Below are 17,536 nucleotides of genomic sequence, written 5' to 3'. Positions count from 1 at the left end.
TGAGTACGGTAGTGTACTAAACAACCAAAGATGTCAAGACTAAAGGCTGGTTTTTACTACGTCTATCGACATGTCTGTAGACTGTTGTCGCAGTGACATCATGAATATTCTACTGTCGTCCGACATCAAACTTGTCGTTGTCGTATGAAAATGAAAAATAATTAACACAAAAACAACAGGCTGCATGACATCAGCAGCCTGGTGGTCCGAAATAGCATAACTGGTGTATTTTAACACCAATAATCCCATCCGTTTAAAAATGTATTTAGTATATGACAAGCTAGCAAACCAGGCAACCAAAAGCAACTTTCTAAATAATGTTTTGGTTGGTTTCTAGCTTGTTAGTTAGCTAGCTAATGTTAAGTTAGCTGGCTAGCCTGTTAAAATAATGTCCATGTCATATAGATGACAGCGTCTTAACTTTAGCTCATTTGTATTCATTATTACAGGAAAATAAACTCACAACAAGATCATTATTTACAAGTTAATGGCGAGCTAATTACAGATAATAGCTTACGGGTTGTGAGTGTGACAAAATAAAAGCAAGGCATTCTACCAGAGAATTTTTGAACTTGGACACTGTCTCGTTGGCCTAACGTTATATCCCAAATTGACTTTGGTGCAGGTCATGTTGTTCTTCACATTACTGTCTCTGGTAAACACACACTATATCAAATAAAATCAAAGTTGCATAGTGGAGTCTTTTTGTTTAGAGTGGAGTCTTTTTGTTGCTAGCTAGCTAAACAATGAACCATAATCCAAACTCATAATGTTAATACCGTGCATGAATCTGCTGGTAGCTAACCAACTAGTTCAATGTTAGCTAGCTATAACTAGTAATGCAAATGGCTCTGAGATACTAATAATATTACTGCACAGATCATACATGTAGTGTTAGCTAGTGAGCCAGCCAGCTAACGTTAGCTAGCTAGCTAACAGTACGCTATAACTTGCAATGAAAACAACTTTCTGACAAATTAGAAATGTATAATATCTGAAAATGTAGCTAGCTAGACTCTCTTACCCATATACATGAATGAACACGTCTCCCTCTCTGCCATGGTTGCCCTTAGTTTGAAGATGTAATCCGGAGACAGGTATTCTATACAACAGCCTTCTGGGTGTTCTCTTTTCGACTCCCTCTGCATATTTGCAATCAAACGCCATCATTTTTTCCATTGCCTTAGCTATCATACACTACTTCCACCTTGCATTCCACTGATTTCAAAACTCGGTCCTTCAGAAAGTGGAGAGCAACACTTTTTCAGTTCTTGAGAACCACCCAATGAGAGTGGTACAATAAGTGCCTTTGTGCGACATACATTATCACACACCATAACAACCTCTGGCTGGGTTTACTTTGGGCTGCTGGGCAGCACGGCATGGTGAGCACTTGTTGCTGTAGAACACATCTGTTTAAAAGGAGCAGATACACCGTTACACCGACCAGGCACTTCCTGTTGTTCAACTTAGCTCACATTGACTGCAGACAAGGCCTATAGCTACAACCATGCACAATACACAGAGATAACTGCATTGCCCTAACCTGACGTTATTGGACAAGCGAAGAAACGCAGGCACGCACGCATGCACACACACACACATATACACACAGGGTAAAAAGAAGCTTCGGCAGACTGAGATACGTGCATGGTCGTGACCTGACGTACTGTATTGGGACTGGTAAAAACATGACGTAGTGCAGCCGTCTCAGTGCTTAGGTAGCTCCATCTCTCACAACCGGCCCAGCGTCTCGTTTCCTCCAGACAAGCCTGGTTTATCTCCTCTCACAGGGCAGTTTATGGACCGACCGGTGGCAAGAAGAAGGGGTGGGGTAGGAGGAAGAGGAAAGAGCTGGTTGTGTGAGAGTGTGTGTGGATTGGACAATCGAGACAATTCAGAGGGGTGCGTGTGTGCTTGCGCATGTGTGTGTGCTCGCGCGCACGTGTCTGTGTGCGTGTGTGCATATGCATGCTTATGTGTGCTAGCTTGCACCTGTGTGTGTGTGTGTTTGCTGCACACCTGCACAGTTGATTTACAGTGCAACTGACTGCCAGCTGTTGTGAGTAACTGTCCCTGGTGCAGCAGGCCAAGCGGAACCCATTTGTAAGCCACTGTTTTTGATGAATAGTTCTGTTCCCAGTGTTAATTTATTTCATAAAGCAGGTGTTACCTATACTTTTGATCTCATGGAAAACACAACAGAATTGATTTACTATGCCAATTTAACCTACTTTTCTTGGTTGCATTCCATAAATCATTAGACTTTTCCAGTTGCAGAGGGTGATTAGACATCATTTCGGTGCTAACCTGTCTGTGATATGGTGTACTATAGGCTATTGTGTTATGTATCTACCACAGTATAACTTTGTCCAAAACACATTTTCTGGCATTCTTCAACGGTCCTTATTAAATATAAGCCATTAAACTCACTGTACCACTGAAAGGAGGAAATTAAGGACTAGCATACAATGGACTCCTCTGTGCTTTACCTCTAAACACATTACCATGTCCATGTACAGCAGTGGAAGTTAGGAACACTCATGAATGTTAGTTAAAATGAGATAAACACTTCGTAATGGGTTTATATTAAAACCGGTAAAACAACAGGAATGTTCTCGTACAGGAACCAAAACCAGTTTTGCTTTGAATGACCTTTAACCTTGAGAGATTACTGATGAGACCCCAAAATGTTTGAGCTTTTACTCATTCACATAAACAGTTTTCAAAATGCTTAAGAAGGGTATTTCCGATCTGCATCGTCATCTCAGATCACACACACGCATCTCTCCAATGTGGTGTGTTTATGTGCAGTCCCCTCATGGGCAGTTAGATGTAAAATGACCTCTCGGCCCGGTGCTCTGAGATGTCCATATTTAGCTTGCTCTTTAACATGCGTCAACATTCTCTCTTAGCCTGATGTTTCTAGGGTGGAGGCCAGCCTCCCACCTACCCATCTGTCATCCTCTTTCTCTCTAGGGTGGAGGCCAGCCTCCCACCTACCCATCTGTCATCCTCTTTCTCTCTTCCCATTGTAGGAAGGGGCTTATAACCAATGTGTGTGTGACACACCGGTCTTAGAGGTCTGAGACAGACTGTGATCGCAGCAGTGACACAGTCACGTAACAATGTTCTGTGACAAGGAGAGTTCTACACACACACAGACACACACACACACACACACACACACACACGCACACTGTGGCGGCAGGTAACCTAGCGGTTAGAACGTTTTGCCAGTAACTGGAAAGATCATTAGTTTGAATTCCAGAGGCGACGAGGTGAAAAATCTGTCTGTGCCCTTGAGCAAGGCACTGAACCTTCATTTCTCCAGGGTTGCTGTTGTTAATGGCTGACCTTGGCCGTGACCCCACTCTCCGAGGGTGTCCCAGGGGGAGTTGGGATATGTAAAAAGCACATGTTTTTATAAGAAACCACCAAATTATACACACCCCTCGACTTGGTGGCATTTAATTAGTGTGAATGGTAACATAGCAATATTGCACGCTCCTGGCAGTGGGAACCTGTTTGTGTTCCAGACAGACATTACACATGGTGCCAAGTCGCAGTTGTAAATGAGAACTTGTTCTCAACTGGCCTACCTGGTTAAATAAAGGTGACATTTTTAAAAAGGGTGACACTTCCCATTAATAAAAAGTAATGGGTGTTTACATTCGCTCCACATAGAATCCACTGGTACTGATCTCAACATGTGGGTCATTCCACTAATTCGGTGGCTTTTGAGTGTAACTTAAAAAAACAAAAACATTTTGTCACAGAGCAAGAACAATTTCATAAAAACATGTTTTCAGATCTCAAGGTTAAATACATAAATGACTATATATAGGAAGTGCCTATTCAGTGCCAAATAAAGTCACATGGTTGACGATTTCATCTTAAATCAGCCATAAATCCCCTTGTGACAGGGTGAATGGAAGCTTGTTGTGTGCAACAGGGAGTGGCAATTCAATGCAAGCTTCGCAAAGAAAAGTATATTGTTAAAACATTTCTAGTCTGTATCTATGTGTATTCCAGGAAGCCTGGTGAAGTTCCATGGCAGAAATAGAGCTAAAGAGGGGTCGGAACCCGGTGTCAATCAGTGATGCCTCGCAACACATCAAACCAATCAAATACCTTGCTTGGGCGGAGCTCCAGATTAGTTTCGTCGGAGCAACAGTTATGAGGACAAATGGTCTACAGTGCTGGCAATATCAATATTTAGATGTGTTTTCTGAAGTGTTATTTGGCTGTAAAGGCTAGCATGAGGGACAAGACGTAGCTAGCCACAATGAGGTTTGTATCAGGTTTCAAGACCCAAGTGCAGACTGTGTAGAAGTAACAATGTTTATTGTGACAACAGGGGAAGGCAAACGACAGGTCAAGGCAGTCAGGAGTCGATAATCCAGAGAAGTGGGGCCAAGGTACAGGATGGCAGGCAGGATCAGGGTCAGGGGCAGGCAGAGTGGTCAGGGGCAGGCAGAGTGGTCAGGCAGGCGGGCTCAGAGTCAGGACAGGCAGGGGTCAAAACCAGGAGGGCGAGAAAAGAGAAACTGGAAAAGGCAGGAGCTGAGAGACAAAACACTAGTAGGTTTGAACAAACAAGACAAACTGGCACAAACAGACAGAAAACACAGGTATAAATACCCAGGGGATAAGTGGGGAAGATGGGTGACGTGGAGGGGGGTGGAGACAAGCACAAGGACAGGTGAAACAGATCAGGGCGTGACAGTTTGTTTTGAGAAAAGTCAACTAACCTTGTAAGCTTCCTAGGTATAACTAACTCGCTAGCTACTAGCTAGGTCTCTTTCTCTCACGATTATAAAGCCAACAAAATTTTACGAAAAACTGAATATTATTGACCTAAAAGGTTAGCAGTGATGGCCCAGTCGCTAGCTTATCCAGGGTCAATAAAGCTATAGGAACAACTGCAATAATTTTGCAAGCAACATTGCGAAATTGAATAAAATAAAATAAACCTCATAAAATTTGACCTGTAATGCTCATCTCCTGTAACCTAATTGCCATCTTCTTATTTTCATACTGCACCTACTAAATTACAAAGGTTGGATTGACACTTAACAATTGTACACGTCAGTACTTAAAAGGCATCTGGTATATGGTTTGCCTCATATACATTATCTACTGGTATCATTTTAAATTAAGAACATATCTCAACATGTAAACAATGTGTGAGTTTAGCTATTCTCTGCTTCAAATGACAGATGCCCATAAGGCCAGTAATGTCATCAGACTGTAGGCATATGGCTGCATTGGAGATGCATGACATATGATAAGCTGCGAAACGGATTCACATGGCTGATATACTGAGAGAGAGAGAGTGACAATCAAATATAACAGATCTTACAACTAGACACAAAGGAAATGTTCATTTGAGAACACAACACAGAAACACAGATACATTAGAGACTGAACTCCTTCCCCTCTTTATTGCCGCGTTGGGATATGTGATTAATCAACATTAACACTACTTCATTTCAAATTATATTTGAACAATTAAAACAATTTAAATACCACACCGTGGCAGGTAGGCTAGCGTTTAAGATCGTTGTGGCAGTAACCAAAAGGTTGCTTGTTCGAATTCCTGAGCCAACTAGGTAAAAAAATCTGTCGGTGCAATTGAGCAAGGCACTTAACCCTAATTGCTCTTGTAATTCACTCTGTATAAGACCGTCTGCTAAATGACTAAAATGTAAAGAATCAACAGAATTCAAAATGTACAAATAAGCTAACTTGTATGTAAAGAGTAAGATGGCGCCGGAAAAGAAGGCAGGCGTTTTACATCCCTCCAACCGATTGTGTTTTTTGTTTTTTATTTGCGTTGTTTGTAACTTACTCTTTTACTTATTTTGTACATAATGTTGCCGCTACCGTCTCTTGTGACCTAAAATAACTTCTGGACATCAGGACTGCGATTACTCACCACGGACTGGCAGAATTAACGAGTCTGACAAGGCCGACGCAAACGTTATACTGCTTTCTCGGGAACAGACCCAGATCCCCGTGATTTGCATGAAGAGGAGGTGAAGAAAAAGGGTCCGGAGGGCGGGCCGCCTTCTAAGAATTCGTAGGCGATCTAATAAACCCCCACTTCCTTCCATTCTGCTAGCAAACGTGCAATATTTGGACAATAAAATAGATGACCTACGTGGAAGATTAAACTACCAACAAGACATTCAAAACTGTAATATCTTATGCTCCACGGAGTCATTGCTGAACGACGACACTATCAACATAAAGCTGGCTGGTAATACGCTGCACCGGCAGGATAGAACAGTGTGGTCTGGTTAGACAAGGGGCGGCGGACTATGTATTTTTGTGAAAAACAGCTGGTGCACGATATCTAAGGAATTCTTGAGCTATTGCTCACCTGAGGTAGAGTATCTCATGATAAGCTGTAGACCACCCTATCTACCTAGTGAGTTTTCATATGTATGTTTTGTAGCTGTTAACATACCACCACAGGAGGCTGGCACTAAGACAGCATTGAAAGAGCTGTATTGCGCCATAAGAAAACAAGGAAACGCTCTCCCAGAGGCGTAGCTCCTAGTGACAGGGGACTTTAATGCAGGGAAACTTAAATCCGTTTTACCACATTTTTTTCAGCATGTTAAATGTGCAACCAGAGGAAAAAAAACTCTGCACCACCTTTACCCAACACACAGAAACACGTACAAAGCTCTCGCTCGCCCTGCATTTGGCAAATCTGACCATAATTCTATCCTCCTGATCCCTGCTTACAAGCAAAAATGAAAGCGGGAAGTACCAGTGTCTATGATGAAGCAGACAGCTACAGAACTGTTTTGCTAGCACAGACTGGAATATGTTCCCGGGATTCCTCCGGTGGCATTGACACCACATCAGTCACTGGCTTCATCAATAAGTGCATCGATGACATCGTCCCCACAGTGACCGTATGTACATACCCCAACCAGAAGCCATGGATTACAAGCAACATCTGCACTGAGCTAAAGGCTAGAGCTGCCGCTTTCAAGGAGCGGGACTCTAACCCGGAAGCTTATAAGAAATCCCGCTATGTCTTCCGACGAACCATCAAATAGGCAAAGCGTCCATACAAGACCAAGACCGAATCGTACTACACTGGCTCTGATGCTCATCGGATGTGGCAGGGCTTGCAAAACATTACAGACTACAAAGGGAAGCACAGCCGAGAGCTGCCCAATGACACGAGCCTACAGGACGAGCTAAACTACTCGCTTCGAGGCAAATAACACTGAAATATGCATGAGAGCACCAGCTGTTCTGGAAGACTGTGTGAACACGCTCTCCGAAGCCAATGTGAGTAAGACCTTTAAATAGGTCAACATTCGCAAGGCCGCAGGGCCAGACGGATTGCCAGTACGTGTCACTGCGAGCGTGCACTGACCAACTGGCAAGTGTCTTCACTGACATTTTCAACCTCTCCCTGTCTGAGTCTGTAATACCAACATGTTTTAAGCAGACCACCATAGTGCTTGTGCCCAAGAACACTAAGGTAGCCTGCCTAAAAGACGACCGACCCGTAGCACTCACGTCTGTAGCCATGAAGTGCTCTGAAAGGCTGGTCATGGCTCACATCAACACCATTATCCCAGAAACCCTAGACACACTCCAATATGCATACCATTCCAAAAGATCCACAGATGATGCAATCTCTATTGCACTCAACACTGCCCTTTTCCTACCTGGACAAAAGGAACACCTATGTGAGAATGCTATTAATTGACTACAGCTCAGCGTTCAACACCATAGTGCCCTCAAAGCTCATCATTAAGCTAAGGACACTGGGACTATACACCTCCCTCTGCAACTGGATCCTGGAATTTCTGACGGGTGGTAAGGTTAGGAAGTCCTGGACTTCCACCCCCAGGTGGTAAGGTTAGGTAACAACACACCTGCCTCGCTGATCCTCAACACAGGGGCCCCTCAGGGGTGCGTGCTTAGTCCCATCCTGTACTCCATGTTCACTCATGACTGCACGGCCAGGCACGACTCCAAAACCATCATTATGTTCGCTGATGACAACAGTGGTAGGCCTGATCACCGACAACGATGAGACAGCCTATAGGGAGGAGGTCAGTGACCTGGCCGTGTGGTGCCAGGACAACAACCTCTCCCTCAACGTGATCAAGACAAAGATGATTGTGGACTACAGGAAAAAGAGGGCCGAACACACACCCAGAAGACTGCAAAGATTTATCATGGGTCCTCAGATCCTCAAAAGGTTCTACAGCTGCACCATCGAGAGCATCCTGACTGGCTGCATCACTGCCTGGTATGGCAACTGCTCAGCCTCCGACCGCAAGGCACTACAGAGGGTAGTGAGAATGGCCTAGTACATCACTGTGGCTAAGCTTCCTGCCATCCAGGACCTCTATACTAGGCAGTGTCAGAGGAAGGCCATACAAATTGTCAAAGACTCCAGCCACCCTAGTCATAGACTGTTCTCTCTGCTACCACACGGCAAGCGGCAGCAAGTCAAGGTCCAAGAGGCTTCTAAACAGCTTCTACCCCCAAGCCATAAGACTCCCGAACACATAATCAAATGGCTACCCAGACTATTTGACTGAAACACCCAGTAGACCTAGAGCAGGGTTGGCCTGATCCAATTGTAATAGGTTTATACACTGTGTTATGTTTAACTGTATTTTTTGTGTACATTTTTTAACATACAATGCCTTTTTGTTACAGCCTTATTCTAAAATGTATTAAATCGTTTTTTCACTCATCAATCTACACACAATACCCCATAATGACAAAGCAAAAATAATACAAAATTGTTTGTTTTTTGCAAATGTATTAAAAATAAAAATGGAAATATCACATAAGTATTCAGACCCTATACTCAGTACTTTGTTTCATCAGACCAGAGAATCTTGTTTCTCATGGTCTGAATGTCCTTTAGGTGCCTTTTGGCAAACTCCAAGCCTCCGCCTGGCCACTATACCATAAAGGCCTGATTGGTGGAGTGTTGCAAAGATGGTTGTCCTTCTGGAAGGTTCTCCCATCTCCACAGAGGAACTCTGGAACTATGTCAGAGTGATCATCAGATTTGGTTCTTGGTCACCTCCCTGACCAAGGCCCTTCTCCCCCGATTGCTCAGTTTGGCCGGGTGGCCAGCTCTAGGAAGAGTCTTGGTCTTTCCAAACTTCTTCCATTTAAGAATGATGGAGGACACTGTGTTCTTGGGAACCTTCAATGCTGCAGAAATATTTTGGTACCCTTCCCCAGATCTGTGCCTCGACACAACCCTGTCTTGTGGCTCTACGAAAAATTCCTTCGACCTCATGGCTTGGTTTTTGCTCTGACATGCACTGTCAACTGTGGGACCTTATATAGACAGGTGTGTGCCTTTCCAAATCATATCCAATCAATTGAATATACCACAGGTGGACTCCAATCAACTTGTAGAAACATCTCAAGGATGATCAATGGAACCAGGATGCACCTGAGCTCAATTGCAAGTCTCATAGCAAGGTGTCTTAATACTTATGTAAATAAGGTGTCTGTGTTTTATTTTTAATACATTTGCAAAAAAATCGAAAATCCTGTTTTCACTTAGTCATAATGGGTTAATGTGTGTAGATTATGAGGAAAATGTATTTAATCTATTTTAGAATAAGGCTGTAACTTAACAAAATGTGGAGAAAGTCAAGGGGTCTGAATACTTTCCGAAGGCACTGTAGGTAGGTCTACACATATAACTCATGGCATATAGGATATAACCTTAATCTCTTGGGAAATTCATTTGGACCTTTCCTTCCTTTTTCCTCACAAACTGGAACCACTACATCTCCCTCAATGGCCACACTTCAGACTCAGCTGCAGTTATAGAGGGTGTCCCCCAGGGCTCTGTGCTGGGTCCCTTACTCTTCCTCATCTACATCCTCCCCCTTGGTCAGATCCTCTGTCACTTCAACCTTGACTTCCACTGCTATGCCGATGACAACCAGATCTACCTCAGCACCAAATCCCTCCTCAAACCACCTCTGACCCACATTGAATCCTGCCTCTCTGCAATAAAAACAACACTGCCTTAAGCTCAACAGTGATAAAACAGAACTCCTCCTCCACCCTCACCAAAGTTGGCAACCTCACCCTCACCATTGACGACACCACTGTCTCTCCCTCCCTCCATGCACAAAATCTTGGTGCCATCCTGGACTCCAACCTCTCATTTGACCACCACATAAGACAGACTGTCAAGACATCATTCTTTCACCTCCGCAACATTTCCAAAGTCAGATCTTCCTTCTCCCGTCCTGCCGCTGAAACTCTCATACGTGCATTCATCTCCTCCCGTCTTGACGACTGCATCTCACAACTCTCCAGCATCATCTCAAGCTCCCTCCCTAAGGTTCAAAACTCTCCTCACCCACACCAAGTCCTGGCAGCACATCAGTGACAGGGCCTTCTCCAGGGTTGCTCTTAGGCTCTGGAACTCCCTCTCTCCAGCCATCCATGACTCAGAGTCCATTATTATCTTAAGGCTTGCCCCTCCACACACCCGTACAAGCAACAAAATATACTATCAAGACACTCCTCTAGTCACCATACTGAGCAGCACCTAACCCTTACCCTCCCCCTTACCCTACACCGGGTTCATATCCAAATCCCAACCGTCCCATACACTGATTCATTACACTCTTTCCCCTTCTTTGAGCCCACCCCTCTCTTTATTCATGTCTTGTTTCGCCTGATGTTTTGATTTGTCTCCTGTTGTTTTTCTTTTTCCATTTCTATGATTGTAAAGCGACTTTGAGGTTCTTGAAAAAAGCCCTATATATGTATGTATATGTATTATTATCATCAAGCTGTATTCAACTGAAATCGTTTGCACGGATAGTTCAACAACATCTGTGTGACAATTTTTGGCACACAAAAAAATAAAAATTTGGCACACATAAAAATAAAAGTTTGGCACACATAAAAATAAAAATTTGGCACACATAAAAATAAAAATTTGGCACACATAAAAATAAAAATTTGGCACACAAAAAAATAAAAATTTGGCACACATAAAAATAAAAGTTTGGCACACATAAAAATAAAAATTTGGCACACATAAAAATAAAAATTTGGCACACATAAAAATAAAAATTTGGCACACATAAAAATAAAAATTTGGCACACATAAAAATAAAAATTTGGCACACATAAAAATAAAAATTTTGGCACACATAAAAATAAAAATTTTGGCACACATAAAAAACAAACATTACACACCATCATAGAAATCATTCAGCTAAAGTAAACAAACAACAGTAGCCTCTTTTGGAGTTTCTGTACGGCCCATCCCGAGTACAGACTGCACCATTTCCAACCCTTAATCTTTCCATCCCAGAATACAGTGTACAGACCAGCAGCAGGGAACACTGTGCAGCCCAATGAAAGAGAGGGAAAACAACACCTCTCCTCTATGTTCTAATACTAAAGGGCAACTAACTGCAGCCTTGTCATCTGCTAGATGAGTCTATATCCCAATAAATCACCAGGGTGTAACCGGTACTCTGGCTGCCACTGCACCACGTTTGAAGTGGCTCCTGGCTTGCAGTGGGTCCCGGCTGCAGCTGCCAGTCCTCCAGGGCTCAGTCAGTCCCAGCCCCTTATGGTTATGGCCAGTGGTGGAAAAAGTACCCAATTGTCATACTTGATTCAAAGTAAAAGATACCTTAGTAGAAAATGACTAATGTAAAACGGAAAGTCATCCAGTGAAATACTACTTGAGTAAAAGTCCAGAAGTATTTGGTTTTAAATATACTCAATTATCAAAAGTAAATATTATTGCTAAATATACTTAAGTATCAAAAGTAAATAGACAAGTATAAATAATTTCAAATTCCTTATATTAAACAAACCAGACCTCATCATTTTCTTGTTTTTTCGTTTACAGAGGGGGTACGCCAGGGGTATGCTCCAACACTTAGACATAAGTGCTTTTGTGTGTCAGGGAAAATGTGTGGAGTAAAATGTACATAATTTTCTTTAGGAATGTAGTGAAGTAAAAGTAAAAATTAAAAAAATTATAAAGTACAGATACCCCAAAAAACGACTTAAGTAGTACTTTCAAGTATTTTTTACTTAAGTACTTTACACCACTAGTTATGACTAAGGGGCCACACTGCCAGGCACATCACCTGCCCAGTTCTCTTCCTTCTACCCATCTCCCAGCTCTCCCAGCTGCACACACGCACACACATACATACAGACACTCGTAGACACACACACACACACGCACGCACACATACAGACACTCGCCTGTGTACACTGTGTACATGGGGCACATGGATAAAAGGAGTTCTGTCTGTTTACAGTTTGCTCTGGCCACAATGCGTGCAGTGGCCTGATACCACTCTGGGGACCTGACACATGCATTCTGCTGGCAGTGTTCCCTCTGTTTTCTCCCTCAGCCTGTGAAACAGGCTTTCCTCTGTTTGTTTTGGTTCTCATTTGGCGTGGCATTGGCACGACCCTCTCATGCAGAGGAAAGCATGGCTGGTGGATTGGTGGAGAGCCACATGCTTTGCGGAGATGGTTTCAAACAAAGCACATGTGTTGTGAGTTGAAATGCTACGGTGGGGAAAGTTTTTGTTGAGTCAATTATCTATGTGGCCGTGCAATGTCCTGACATCCAGTGTCCACCCATAAGTTACGACATAAGTACTAAATGTACTGAAATAATGACTGTAATATTTTGATGTATTTGAAGTAATAATATGTCACATCAATAAGTCACATCTCTCATGTTTATGCCTATAGTACTATAGTATAGTATAGAATAGTGTAGTATACACTATAGTATACACATATACACATATCAGTAGTCACTGTGCTCTAACATCAAAACTGCAGTGAATTTCACCCCCTCACCATCACCTTCATCGGGCATAGCTGCTCAAATAAGATGTTCCAATACTGCTCTCTAGTGGCAAGAATGAAGTCAATCACGTTGAATGGATTTACAGTGAATTTCTCATTTACTTGCATTGACTCAGTCTAGAATCCCTGCCAATACTGTCCGTGTAGTTGTTCTTCACTATGATTGGTGTACCTCTCCTGTGTCATCTAGGTGATGGACAGTTCCATGCCTCTGATTGGTGAGCACGTGGAGGAGGACAGGCAGCTGATCACTGATCTAGTGATCAATAAGATGTGCAGCGTGCTGCTCGGGATCAACACACCACAGCCCATCGCTGTGAAGGTAAATCTCTTTCACCTCCTCTCCAGAGTGTAACACTATTATGGATTTGCATTTGAATTTGTCATCTAGATTTGATCTCAGAAGTAATGAAGAATTGCTTCAAATAAGCCCTTGTGTAGAGAGTATATCAAACCAACCATGCATCATGCACTATTACTGTCCATTTCCAATGCTTTTCATTTCACAGCCACAGACGACCCAGCCAAGAAGGGCCCAAGGTAAAGAGACCTCCATCGACATCTTATCACCAGTTTGATTGCTACAACATTTGATTGTTGTTGTGGTGAATATGAACATTATGATAGTGTTGAGAAATACACATAGTAGTGCCTTGAGTCTCTAAGACGAAACACGAGTGCGTGTTTGCTCTGCAGGTGGGCATCGCTCTGGCTCTAGTTCTCCCTCCCAGTCAGCCCAGGGTTCTCCTCAGCGAGCCCGCTCAGCTAACACCTCTCCCAGCCAGGCCTTCCAGCCCGGACCCATCCCACCTCCCGTTGCCACCGGCCCCTGCTCCCAGAAACAACCTCCTCAACTGAAGTAAGTCAACGCATCAAGTGCCTTAAATCTCATCTCCATGGTCATAGCTGATGTTAACATGGGTGTGCAATATGAATATTAACTTAACAGAAGAATATAATTAAGCAATAAGGCATGTGGGGTGTGGTATATGGCCAATATAACACGGCTGAGGGCTGTTCTTAAGCACGACTCAACTCTGAGTGCCTGGATACAGCCCTTTGCCATCATGGTATGTTGATCATATACCACAAATCCCCAAGGTGCCTTATTGCTTTTATAAACTGGTTACCAACGTAATTAGAACAGTAAAAAAAAAAACACGGTTTTCAGCCAATCAGCATTCAGGGCTCAAACCACCCAGTTTAGAATTTCATATGTTGGCCATATACCACACCTCCTCGGGCTTATTTCTTAATTAGAATAGTAAAGAACTCTACTGTGCTAAGTACAAGATCTCTAGTAAAAGTTCTGTGAAAACCTTAAACTGTCGTCTTTTCATTAAAATATTTACTTTCTGGGTAAAACTAGGAATATATCTACTTGGAGCAGATCTGTGCAGATGCCACAAATGGCTGCTAGATGGAGACTTTGTATAGAGATTTTACCGCTCCTGTAGCTCGACACTTCCTGTTTACAGAAATACTCTATTATAGTCTCTGACATGCCCACATTTGTTCCTGTTTAACGGCTGTTAATAAACGGCCTCCATTTGCAGGATGCTCAGCTCCATCCACCCCTTCAGATAATATGTGATAAAAGTGAGTTTTGATTCCCTCGTAACTCCCTAGTTCAACGTGGATTGGCTGTACATGGCAAAGGGGTTGTCTGTAGGGCAATTTACAACTAGATTTCTCCACAACCATTGCCCAACTAAAGTTTGACTGTATTTCTGTCCAAGCTGACAGTCGTTGGCTTTGCTATAATACACATGAACACGTCTCTTCTAAGATTAAGCTCCTTTGTCCAAATCTAGTTGGCCTTAGAGAGCAAAGTGCACTAGTTTATTCCCTGTTGTGTGTGCTGTTGGCCAGCCTCTGTTGATCAAACTGCAGTAGCAAAGTTGGCCGAATATGCCCCCTTGCCCCTCTTCACACACGAATGCACGCAAACATACACGCACATACATCCACCATCTCCATGTTGCATGCCCCTCAAGCCTCAGCCTCATTCTCACTTTCGCGCCTTGCAGCAAATCCCAGTCGCTCACCAACACCTTCACTGAGACCCTGAAAGGGAACGCCACGGACGACGAGGCCAAGGCAGAGACCATCCGCAGCCTGCGGCAGTCCTTCGCCAGCCTCTTCTCCGACTAACTTCAACAGACTCCTCATATCCATCCGCCTACTATCAGCCATTAGCCATCGGCCTCCAGAAGAGCTCCAAGCTACCAATCTGTTACAGAGCGCGCTCAGTCAACCCACAGAGCAGAAGCTTCCTGTCCACCACTTCCTACTTTCTGTTCTTATCCATAAATGGCAGGTAGAGAGCATCCACCTCTCAGAATCATCCGTCAAATAACAAAAATACTAAATTGGGTTATAGTTCATCTTCTACTGCTTGGTTGGTGTAGTTCAGATGTCAGTTTGCATTCTGTTTGTCATTTCATCAAATGTTCATCATTTGTTTCATTCTTTTGTTTTGGTCATAATGTGTTTATCAACTTCAAGGATGTTGATATACTTTGGAAGACAAAGGATATATTGCAGTATTTAGAAATGACCCATAATAGTGTATGAGCTCGGTTCACCAGCAATGCTTAGCATCTTGCCAGTCTCATTTCACAGAAATACTATTGCCATATAGATTGGCTGATTTAGTTACTATATAATGATTTGTGATTTTGCTTTGGCGTTTGATTACCAAAGTGATTTTTGATTAAAATCCCTTGTATTAGGTCAAAATAGTTTAGGCTATATACTGTACCTGTCAATTTGCAATTTTACGAGGCGGAAATATTATCTTAAGTCTTTCATCACAGACAATTCTTCCCTAAGTTCTAAGCTTTATGAACTATCCAATGTAAATAGCGCTATGAACAATTTTTTAAATTTTGGGCATTTGATTCACCCCCCCCCCCCCCCATCACATTATAATAGAGAAGGACAGACTAATCACATGACTGGCTAGTTTATTCTTTTGACTTTAAGTGCAAACATTTTAAGTCTCTGCGCCCAAATTGATTTTCTGTTTAAGGTATCATTTTTGACTGGTATGAAAAATGACAATTCTATTTCATGGATTGAATTTTGTCCCCATACTTTATTTGTAGTACTTGCACTTCAAGTCGCACTATCAGCAATATGGGTGAAATTAATCTTGCTCTCCAACTTCATTTAAATACATTTAACAATTATTAAGATTGTCTTTTCACTTTCAAACTGTATTTATTGTCCTGAACATATATGCCAATCATAGTAAGGTATTATTATCAAAATGGACCAAATTATGTGTTTGTATTTTAAAACCTGTGTGTTTGAATTATTTTGTCTCTGTTAAATGTGAAATGCTTCTACAATTCAAAGTACTGAATACTATGAAAAGCCATAACAAAACTATGATTCACTGAAAATCTTGATGTTGATAAATCAAAATGTTTACTCGTTACCACTGTGAGTGTTAGTAATGCTTCTAAGAATTCAATCATTTTGCTTCTACTGGTGATTCTATAGTGTACATGGTATAATGCTGTAAACGTGTGAATGCCACACCTCCATATTTGGGTGCCACACATCCATTGTGATTTATTTACTCATTTGTTAATTGACCATTTCAGTAAGCAAATAATGTTAATTAACTACTGAAGAAATTCAGAATTGAGTGGTGATGCGGTCACCTAGTAACTACCTCAATTCCAGCAAGCTGTGATGCTACTAGTAGTTACCACTAATACTCTGGAGTGGGTGAAATTAAGACAAAAAAAGGGAATGGCTTTTCATTTGACCTAATCTGTGTGTCTGCATGTAATCCTACAATTTGAATCCTAACATTCATACAGTAAAGTTGATGTACTGTGCTGTCTCTCAAGTAGTTATTCTCTGTTAGTAAAAGGCAATACACCCATAGATGAGTCTACTATCTACAGTCAATAACTAAATGAATATGACATGGGTTTTCATATCACAATTTACATGTCATTGCAATGAAGAATTGAACGGCAATAGCCATTATATTTAACGGCAATGGCCATGTGTTTATTAAAGTGGGCCCAATGCCATTCAACAGATGCTCAGAGGTCATCGACACCACCGTTGAATAGCCGTCCTCCTCTCTTATTTCCTATCCAACAGAACTTACCGTCACGTGTCCTCTTATGGTGAGCATCTGCTGGAAGGCATTGTGTGCCCCCCCCCCCCCCCCCCGTGTGTTATTGACATAAGTGTGGCATGAAAACTGACCCCCGGTGTGCCTCTGGTGGAACAACGTCATGTAAATAATTGCTGTTGTCTGGCTGCTTATAATGTATGAAGTGTGCGATGCATAATGTGTGTTTGTGTTATTAATGCAAGTCATTGTAACATTGTTTTGTTTATTTGTTCAGTTTTTATTAAAAGTGACATATTTTATTACACTTACGGTGGTAAGTCTTTTATTTGTCGTGTTGACAAAGCAGCGTACAGTGCTGGGTAGCGATGATTATAAACCCCTGTTATACAACCATGTAATATCCCATTCTCCATCTCAGGTAGTGTAGAATGCCTAGCATCGTGTCCCCATTGTCTTTGTCATAAGAAATACCCTGACACGTGATCTTCAGGATGTGAAACTCATAGAACACAGAGGATTTACAAGGTGAGTGCC

General features: G+C 42.4%; 1 protein-coding gene across 1 annotated transcript in view; it reads left to right on the top strand.

Moving 5' to 3' along the window:
- Positions 1–17,306, top strand: part of LOC109864636 (synapsin-3-like) — a 136,499-nt gene extending 119,193 nt beyond the window's left edge. The window contains exons 11-14 of the mRNA XM_031797327.1: positions 13,088–13,219; positions 13,407–13,437; positions 13,594–13,756; positions 14,928–17,306. Of these exons, the coding sequence (XP_031653187.1) occupies positions 13,088–13,219; positions 13,407–13,437; positions 13,594–13,756; positions 14,928–15,051 (450 nt within the window). The 3' untranslated portion in view covers positions 15,052–17,306. The remainder of the gene's footprint in view (positions 1–13,087; positions 13,220–13,406; positions 13,438–13,593; positions 13,757–14,927) is intronic.
- Positions 17,307–17,536: the final 230 nt, after the last annotated feature.

Source organism: Oncorhynchus kisutch, linkage group LG19 (genome assembly GCF_002021735.2).
Source record: "Oncorhynchus kisutch isolate 150728-3 linkage group LG19, Okis_V2, whole genome shotgun sequence".
Lineage (NCBI taxonomy): Eukaryota > Metazoa > Chordata > Actinopteri > Salmoniformes > Salmonidae > Oncorhynchus > Oncorhynchus kisutch.
This window is presented reverse-complemented; position numbering and strand designations above follow the sequence as displayed.